The sequence below is a fragment of the Chrysochloris asiatica genome, unplaced genomic scaffold, assembly GCF_000296735.1.
Source record: "Chrysochloris asiatica unplaced genomic scaffold, ChrAsi1.0 scaffold00288, whole genome shotgun sequence".
Lineage (NCBI taxonomy): Eukaryota > Metazoa > Chordata > Mammalia > Afrosoricida > Chrysochloridae > Chrysochloris > Chrysochloris asiatica.
The window spans coordinates 1,956,269-1,966,799 of NW_006408806.1; the positions used below are offsets into that span (position 1 = coordinate 1,956,269).

The window sequence follows — 10,531 nt, forward strand, 5'->3', positions numbered from 1 at the left end:
ATATATTTTATTCCCTTTCCTTTATAAAACTGGAGATGTGTCTGTATAGGAGAAAAATGATTGTAAACTAAAATGACAGTAAGTTACATTTGTCAGGGGATTAATATATTTGAATTCTGAGCTTTGTTGTATATTGGCATCTTTTATTTGTAGGTGACGTATTGAGGAGTCCTGGTGTGGCACTATAGTATAAGCTCTCGACCACAAGATTGGCAGTTCAAACTCAACAGTTGATCCTCGGAAAACTTATATGGGGTTGCTATAGGTCAGAACTGACTTAATGGCACTTAACAACAACAATATTGGAGGTTCAGTGGTAGAATTCTTGCTTTTCATGTGGGAGACCTGGGTTTGAGTGGTCTGTCAGTGGTGGATTGTATGATGCTGAACAAATCTCAGGAGTGCATCTAGATTAAGAAAGGTTTATGAAGAAAGGCCTGCTGATCTACTTCTGAGAAGCAGCCACTGAAAAACTCTGTAGATTAAAATTTAATAATGGGGATGTTGCAAAACCTTGCATTGTTTCCTTACTGTGTGCATGGTGTGGTGATGAGTTGGGGTCAAGTGAACAGCAGCTAACAACTGAAAACGCCTTAGGTAGTCATAGTACTAGCAGACATTTACTTTTTTATGTTTTGTTTGTTTTTGTAGCCATTCATTTCATGAACTCTAGGGGCTCCTTTCCCTGATATGCCATCATGCTTGGTCTTAAAACCCATTTCCACTTAATAGAATTCCATGGCAGTAGGGGCAGATAATAAGGTGAGCAGGGGCTTATTTACTAATCTATAGAGAACAATTTCATAGCTTTGATGTGGTGAAAACATATGAAATTATGAATGTGTTCACTACACATTAGTAAGTAAACACCAGTTGTTGTTTAGTGCTGTTTAGTAGGTTCCGACTTACATTGAATTGACCCTTAATAGGGTTTCCAAGGAACTGATGGTGGCTTTCAACCACCAACATTGAGGTTAGCAGTCCAGTGCTTATCCTATAGTGCCACAGAAGGACCCCAGTAAGCCTGTGCTTGCCTTACATACTAGGTATTTTGTCCTGTCAAACACTTTAAGTTTGAAAAGAGGCTTTGATTCTGTGGGAAGGTGCTGTGGGGTTGGTTGGGAGAGAGACAAATGCCAGCTGTACCTTGATGTGGTGAAGAAAACATGAAATTGTTCACTACAGATTAGTAAGGAAGTGTAAGTAATCCCATGCTTACCTTGCTTATTTTTTTTTAATCTGCCCCTTGATAATGACCAAATGTGTCCATAGTGTTTTCAAGGCTGTGGCCTCTTGGAAGTTGATCTCTAGGTCTTTCTTCAGAAGTGCCTCTGGGTAAGTTCCAATGTCCAACCTTTTGGTCAGTGTCATGTGCTTAGCCCTTTGCACCTCCCAGGACTCCTGTATGACCTTCACCAAACCCATTGCCATCAAGTTGATTTCAGCTTATAGCAAGCCTATAGGAAAGAGGAGAGCTGCCCCACAGGGTTTCCAAGACTGTAGATCTTTATGGGAGAAGATGGCTACATCTTTTTCCAATGGATTAACTGGTGGGTTTTAAATACTTACCTTTGTGTTAGCAGTTGAACACTTAAACAACCATTACCAAGGTGTCTTTCAGCATAGTCTTTTAGTCTCAAATGCTCTTTCAGTACTGTTTTGATGCTTCAAGTTATAATGCCTAATACAGGGGACTTACACCCTCTGAGACTTCAAATGTTATTACTGTTATTAGAGTTTTAAGAATACTTTTAAACTAAAATATTTAAAATAGAATTGCTGTTGTTTTTGTTAAGTGCCTTCATGTTGGTTCTGACTCATAGCGGCTCCATATATTGTTTCCAAGGAACCTCTGGTAAGCTTGGACCACCGACCTTGCAGTTCAAACCGACCTTGCAGTCCAGTCCAGCGCAATAAACCACAGCACCACATTTCCATAAAATTGGAAATGGAGTGACCTTAAGATCTCTTACATCTATAAATTTGTGTAAATGCATAATCCTCCTACACATTTATACAGCATATTAGACACAGCTCAACCGTAGGAACAGCCACTCTCCTGCTGTCCTGCAGTACACAGAAACTCCTATAATTCTATTTTGATAAAACGTTTGCTCGATTGTTTGCAATATTTCAAATAATGTGGTGGAAGCCAATATGACCTAATGCATAAAATAATAACCTGAAGTTTTAAAAGTTGGTTGTTGTGTGGTAAGGTTCTTGTTTAGGTGTGGCTTTAGGGGAGTTTTTAAAAGGTGGTAATCTAGGAGATAGTTTTTGCTCTATAATTGCTCAGTTGCTTTGCTCTGTAGCTTCCTAAAATCAAAAACAAACAAATGTTTCTACTTATTTTAAATACATAACAGTATAAATTGCTTAAACTTTTAATAGTTAAGAAGTAGATTCTTGTACTGATATTATGATAAAAGGTCTTTCAAATAATTATTTGAAGAATTGTTAATGTCATAGAATTATATACCATTCATATTCACCTTGAGCCCAAAGTAAAAAGATTTCCTCAGAATATTTTACAAGTTTTAATGGTTCTAAAGAAATGATAAACTTTGCACTGGAGCACTGCTAGAAAAGTATGTAAACTGAAAATGAAGGTGGGAGAGTGCAGTTTTATGCAAGAACTGATTAGTCATTGGCATGCAAAGTGAATTTTCAGAATTGCAAATGTTTGTACTTTTTGGTAAAAGAAAATTGGATGAGTAGTCTGAATTTCTTGCCTGGGAGCAGATACAACTAAGTGAATCCAGGCTTTCACTGTGTTTGGACAGTCTGAGAAATGACATGACAGGGAAACTGATAGTTAACCTGGAAACTATTTCCATCTGTATCCTTGCCATTATAAAAATATTATGGTAATAAATAGATTTTATGCAGTGTTTTTTCCTTCTCATCTTAGTGCCTTAATCATTTAAATGATATGCATGCATTCATTTTTTTTCCGGATTGCTTTTTGATGATTAAGGCAATGTACTTCACTGTGAAAATACACACATTAGATGATTTACAATACATAAGCAGAGTTTCAATTTGCTTTCCCTACTATTTTTTTTCCAACCCTTTAACAAATATTGTGGTTAAATATATAGCACAGCGTTTGTCATTTTAACCATTTTTAAGTGTACAATTTAGTAATGTCAATTACAGTCACTGTGTTGTGCAACAGTTTCCAAATGATTTTCATCACCAAAGTCAGCACCCTTTAAACAACTGTTCCCTACTTACCCCACCTCTGGGACCTAGTAAACGGCCAATAAAATTTTATCTGTATGCATTTATTTATTCTAGATATTTCATAAAAGTGGGATCATACAATATTTTATTTATGTCACTAAGCATGATATTTTTCAGTCTATGCATATAATAACAAGTAACAGGATTTCTTTTTATGGCTGAATCATATTCCATTGTTGTGGTACTGTAGGATAAACTCTGGATTGCTAATCAAAAAGTCAGCAGGCACTCCTCGAAAACCCTATACAAAGTTGCAGTGAGTCATAACTAACTCAGTTGTTGTAGAGTGCTGTTGAGTCGGTTCCGACCCATAGCAACCCTGTATAGGATTTCTGAGGAGCGATTGGTGAGCTTGAACTGCCAACTTTGTGATTCAAACTGACCTTGCAGTCCAGTGCATTAACCCATAGTGTCACATCAAGACTCCATCCATCCCTGGTAAACACTAATAAAATTTTAGTCTCTAGACATTTGCATATTATTTTATATAAGTGTGATCATATAGTACTTTTGTATTTGACTTATTTCCAAGGTACATCCATGTTATAGCATGCATCAGGACATTGTTGAGTAGTATTCCACTGTATGAATATACCACATTTTGTTTATTCATCTTTCAACATTTTTGACATTAGTAATTTGGGTAAGCAATTAATAAAGGGGAAATAGATCCATTTCAATATTTCAAATAGTGTTTTGTTTGAGGTGAACAAAGGACATTTTTTTATGTGAAATAAGTTGCTGGCAGTTGTGATATGTATAAAAGTATATGGTGGTGGTGACTGTGTGCCGTGGAGTCAGTTCCGACTCATAGCGACCTGTACTGGTAGTTTTGAACTGCTGACTTTGAGGTTCCCAGCCTGATTCGTAACCACTATGCTACCAGAATAGTGTAAAAGAAATTTCTTTGTAAAAGAAATTTTAAAAATTAAATATGACTAAAGTGCAGCTGAACTCTTTAGACTTACTTCTTTAAAAATGTTCTGTAACCCACACTTCACTGAACTAGACAGGGCTTCCCTGTTGTTCATTGTTGTTAGGTATCATCAAGTCAGTTCTGACTTAGTCATCTAATGCAAAGCAGAATGAAACACTGCCTGGTCCTGCGCTATCTTCAAAATTGTTATGTTTTAACCTATTGTTAACACTGTGTCAATCCATCTTAATAGTGATCATTTTCTTTTTTGCTGACCCTCCACTTTACCAAGTATGATGTACTTCTCTAGGGACTGGTCTTCCTGAAAAGATGCCTAAAGTATGGGAGACAAAACCTCACCATCTTGCTTGTAAGGAACATTCTGACTGTACTTCTTCCAAAACATTTGTTTTTTCTTTTGGCAGTCCGTGGTGCTTTCAGTATTCTTCACAAACACCATAATTCAAATACACCTATTCTTCTAAGGTCTTCCGTCTTCTTTGACCAACTTTTACAGGCATATTAGGCAATTGAAATTACTATGGCTTGTGTAAGGAGCACCTTAGTCTTCAACATAATTAGTATCTTTGAACTTTAACACTTTAAAGAGATCTTCTGAAGCAGATTTCCCTAATGCTATATGTCCTTTAGAACTGACTCCACGGCACATAACAACAACAACAACAACATATGTCCTTTAAAGAGCTCTGGTAGCATAGTGGTTATAAATCAGGCTACTAATCTCATGGTAGCATAGTGGTTACGAATCGGGCTGCGAACCTTAAGGTCAGCGGTTCGAAACTACCAGCTGCTCCGCTGGAGAAAGATGAGGCATTCTACTCCCGTAAAGATTTACACCCTCGGAAACCCTGTACAGGGTCGCTATGGGTCGGAACCGACTCGACAGCACATAACAACAACAACAATCTCATGGTTAGCAGTTTGAAACTACCAATTGTTCTGTGGTAGAAAGATGTTTTCTGCTCCTGTAAAGATTTACAACCTTGGAAACCCTATACAGGGTTGCTATGAGCTGGAACCGACTCTACAGAACATAACAACAACAATAACATATGTCCTTTGGTGTGGCACTGTAGGATCAGCACTGGACTGCAAACCACAAGGTCGGTAGTTCAAAACCATCAGCTGCTCCTTGGAAACCCTGTATAGTGTTGCTATGGGTTGGAACTGACTTGATGGCACTTAATAACAACAACAACATACGTTCTTTGATTTCTTGACTACTGCTTCCATGAGCATTGATTGTGGAACCAAGCAAGATTAAGTCTTTAACAACATCAATCTTTTCTTCATTTATCATGATATTATTTATTGGTCCAGTTGTGAAGATTTTTGTTTTCTTTACATTGAAGTGAAATTCATACTGAAGGCTGTAGTCTTTGATCTCCATAAGTATTTCAAGACCTCTTAACTTCCAGCAAACAAGATTCTGTCATCTGCACATCAGAGGTTGCTAGTAAATTTTTCTCTAATCCTGATGTCACATTCTTTTTCATATAATTCAGCTTCTCAGATTATTTGCTCAGCATATAGACTGAATTAATATGGTGAAATGATACAACGCTGGTGCACACATTTCATGATTTTAAACCATTCAGTATTCTCTTCTGTTGTAATGACTGCTTCGTGGTCTAAGAGCAGGTTCCTTATGAGCACAATTGAGTGTTCTGGAATACTCATTCTTCTCAATGTTTGTTATGTTCTACAGAGTTGAAATACCTTTGCATAGGTATTCAACTATAAACTCTATAGTTTATTATGATCCACACAGTCAAATACCTTTGCATAGTCAATAAAGCACAAGCAAACATTTCTCTGGTATATCTGCTTTCAGCTAAGATCCATTGATGTCCACAGCCTCTTCTGAATCTGGCTTGAATTTGTGGCAGCTCCCTGTTAATGTATTTCTGTAACTCTTTCTGATGTATCTTCAGCAAAATTTTACATGCATATGCTATTAATGACATTATTAGACAATTTCTGCATTCTGTTGAGTCATCTTTTTTGAAATGGGCCCAACTATGGCTCTCTTCCAATTGGCTGGCCTGATAGCAGTCTTCCATATTTCTTGGCATAGAAGAGTGAGTGCCTCCAGTGTTGCATCAGTTTGTTGAAAAATATTAATTTGTATTCTGCCAATTCCTGGAACCTTGTTTTTTGCTTCAGTGCAGCCTGAACCTCTTCCTTTAGTATCATCAGTTCTTGATCATATGGCACTTCTTGAACTGGTTGACCATTTCTTTTTGGTATAGTGACTCTGTATAGTCCATCCAGCTTTTTGAATCACTCAATATTTTGGCTATAGAAACTTTTAACATTGCAACCTGAGATTTGAACTTTTTTCTTCATTTCTTTCAGTTTGAGAAATGCTGAGTGTGTTCTTCCTTTTGGGCTTATCTAACTCCAGATCATTGTACATTTCATTATAATACTTACCTTTGTCTTCTGAGCAGCTCTTTGGAATTTTCTGTTCAGTTTTTTTATTTTTTATTTCATCATTTCTTCCAGTTGCTTTAGATTCTCTACATTCAAGAACAAGTTTCACAGTCTGTTCTGACAGTCATTTTGTCTTTTCTTTCTTTCCTGTCTTTTGAATGACCTTGTGCTTTCTTCTTGTATGTTCTTGATGTCATCCAGAAGTCCTTTGGTCTTCAATCATTAGTGTTGTAATATCAAATCTGTTCTTGAGATGGTCTCTGAATTCAACCACAAGGTTGGTGGTTTAAGCTCACCAGTCACTCCTTAGAAACCCTGTACAGGGTTGCTATGAGTCAGAACCAACTCAATAGCACTTAACACCAATAATAACAAAATGCTCAAGTTCATATTTTGCCTCTCGTGGATTTTTAATTATCTTCAGTTTCAGCCTGAACTTGCATATGAGCAATAGATGGTCTGTTCCATAGCCTGCCTCTGGCCTTGTTTTGGCTGATGATACTGAGCTTCTTCACTGTCTCTTCCCACAGATGTAGTCAATTTAATTCCTGTGTATGCCATCTGATGAGGTCCAATTGTATAGTTGCTTTTATATTGTTTACAAAAAGTATTTTCAATGAAGAAGTCTTTAATCTTGTAAAATTCTATCATGCCATCTCCAGTATCATTTCTGTCACCAAGGTCATATTTTCTAACTACTGATACTTCCTCCTTTTTTTTTTTTTTTTCCAACTTTTGCATTCCAACTATCAGTAAATAGCAGTACATCCTAGTTGCATGTTTCATCAGTTTTAAACTGAAGTAGTTGATAGAACTCTTCAGTTTCATCACCATTGAGATTAGTAGTTGGTGCAGAAGTTTGAATAATATTGGTATTAACTGGTCTTTCTTGAAGGTGCATTAATATTATCCTATTACAGATAGCATTGTACTTCAGGATAGATTTTGAAATGATTTGTTTGATGATGAATGTGATTCCATTCCTCTTCAATTAGTCATTTCTGGCTTGATAAATCATATGATTATCCAATTCAAAATGGCCACTACCACCAGTCCATTTCAGCTCACTTAACAACAAGAACCCATTCCATTTCAGCTTACTGATGCTAGGATATCCATCTTTATGCATTTCATTTTATAATTGAAAATTTCCAATTTCCCCAGAATCATATTTCATACATTCTACATTCTTAATATCATTGGGTATTTCCAGCTGTTTCTCCTCATTTTGATTTGTGCCTCATCACCAAAGAAAGGTCCTGAAAGCTAGGTCCAGTCACATCATCATAGTCTACTTTGAGGAGCCAGCTCTTTCCCAGTTGTATTTTGAGTACCTTCCAACCTGAAAGACTCCCTCCTGCTTAGGCTGAATTACAGATGAAGTCAAGATGATTCCAACTCATGATGACTCTGTGTGTGTCAGAGTGGAACAGTGCTACATAAGGTTTTCAATGGTTGAGTTTTCTAAAGTAGATTGCCAGGTTTTTCATCTGACATACTCTGGGTGGTCTTGGCCTGTCAAACTTTTGTTTAGCTGCCCAGTGCCTTAAAGAGATTTAAAATATATGAAGGAGTTTCTGAGTGGTGTAAATGGTTAAGTGTCCTCAACTATTAGACAAAAGATTGGTGGTTTAAACCCACTGAGAAGTGCCTGGAAAAACCGACGTAATTATCTGCGTCGAAAATATCACATCCTTAAAACTCTGTAGAGCAGTTCTACTCTGCTATGTGGGATGGCAACTAGCAACACACCAAAGTATATGAACCATTTGAATGGCCCATGTCTGTGTTCGTCTCCTGAATAATCAGGAGTTGGCAGCATTATATTTATCTCCATTTATTGTTGTTGTTAAGTGCCGTTGGGTCAGTTCCAATTCATAACTACCCTGTACAGGGTTTCAGAGGAACAGCTGGTGGGTTTGAACGGTTCAACTTTTGGTTCACAGTCCAGTGGTGATCCTAAAGTGCCATTTGAATTATATTTGTAGGAGACATGCTTAAACTTTTTAAGGCTTATGAGATGGAAAGTAATTATGGTAGATGACTGCTATTGTTGTGTGTCCTTGATTTGGTTCCTACTCATAGTGATCCTTTATAGGATCTCCGAAGAGCAGCTGGTAAATTTGAACCACTGAGTTTTTGGTTAGAAATCCAATGCCTATTCCACAGTGTCACATCTGGACTCCGTGCTTAAGGTATAAAACTTAAAATGTTATCTTTTCCATAGGCATTTGAATGTAAATTTTGGCTCTTTTAAAAAATAAAAATAAAAAGTATTTACTGGTGGACTGTCAGGTAGCTCAGTGAGGGTAGTGTGTAGGGGAGGTGAATTTCCATGACCATTCAGTTTTACTAAGCCACTGTGTATACCTTCGTAAGACTAAAATCAGGCAATGTTTGCAAAATGAATTAATACATTTTAAAAATTATGTACATGATCTTTAGCATTTTCTTGGCTACTGCTTAAAGTTGAAAAGGAGAAAAAAACACACAGTTTATTCTTTATTAGGTGATCAATCAAATTGAAGGAAGGTATAACAGTAAGTTACAGCAAGTTTATAAACAGAATATTGAATTTTGGACCTTTGTTTCTTATCTCTTGTTTTATTTGAAGCTAGAAGGTAATACATAAATAAATTATAAGACATTCAGATATGATATAATCTAATATTTGGGACTCAACATTAGGCATTAGTCATACATAGTCTTTCACTCTTTTCCCTTTAAAATAATAATTGAACTACCTTTCGGGATTTGAAAAAAAGTTGCAGCTTCATTAAGGAGCCCTGGTGATGCAGCGAATAAGCTCTTGTCTGCTAACTGAAAGGTCACCTGTTCAGAGTTCAAACCCACCAGCTACTCTATGGAAGAAAGATATGGCAATCTGTTTCTGAAAGAAAGATTACATCCTTGAAAGTCCTTTGGGGGCAGTCCTACTCTGTCCTATGGGGTCGTTATGAGTTGGAATTGACTTCCTGGGAGCAGGTTTGTTTGTTTTTTTATGACTGTGTTACATTTTATAATTCACATTGACATCAGAATGTTAATTTTTAAAAAAGCTTTTTAAATACTAATTTAAAGAAGGAAGCACATGCTATGAACAGTGAAGACTAAATTACTCTGGCTGGATCTCTCACCTCCACTTTAGTATATAAATCATGTTTGCCCAGAATTTGCTCAGCATGTTCAATTGATTCTTTGTTACTAAGGGACTTTGGGATTCTTTTTTACTTTAGGGTCAATACGACTTCGCGGTGGCAAAAATGAGTTTGAAGGCACAGTGGAAGTATTTTCAAATGGTGCTTGGGGCACAATCTGTAGCAGCCACTGGGATGATTCTGATGCATCGGTTATTTGTCATCAGCTGCAGCTTGGGTGAGTTTGCCATTTCTAATCAATTCCGTCTGCTCACATCTGGGAATGCTGGACAGCCATCATTACCTTTGGAAAGTTACAGCTTCTCTCCTTATTCCCACTGTCCTTAGTTTTACTTTCCCCAAAAGCTGTAAAGAAAGGACCAAGAATGGATTCTCTAATACACAAATGTACTTTATATATTACTGCTCCCACAGAAGGAGTCCTGGTGTGGCATTGTGGGATAATGAACTGGATCGCAAGGTCAATTTGAAATGAAAGGTTGGCAGTTCAAAGTCACCAGCTACTCCTCAAACCCTATATAGAGTCACCATGGGTTGGAACCAACTCAACCATTTAACAACAAAAACTCCCACAGAACTAAGAGATTCGCAAATGCTAATTGGGCAAAAGTGAAAAGTATCTTTTGGCTTTTGGTTTTTATAAATAATTGTTTAGGTATGTTGTTGTTGTTGTCAGGTGCCATCGAGTCGGAACTGACTCAGCAACCCCATGCACAGCAGAACGAAACAATGTCCGATCCTGGGCCAACCTCAC

General features: G+C 37.1%; 1 protein-coding gene across 1 annotated transcript in view; it reads left to right on the forward strand.

Moving 5' to 3' along the window:
• PRSS12 (protease, serine, 12 (neurotrypsin, motopsin)) overlaps positions 1-10,531 on the forward strand; it is a 168,091-nt gene that overhangs the window by 28,220 nt on the left and 129,340 nt on the right. The window contains exon 2 of the mRNA XM_006874595.1: positions 9,856-9,994. Within this exon, the coding sequence (XP_006874657.1) occupies positions 9,856-9,994 (139 nt within the window). The remainder of the gene's footprint in view (positions 1-9,855; positions 9,995-10,531) is intronic.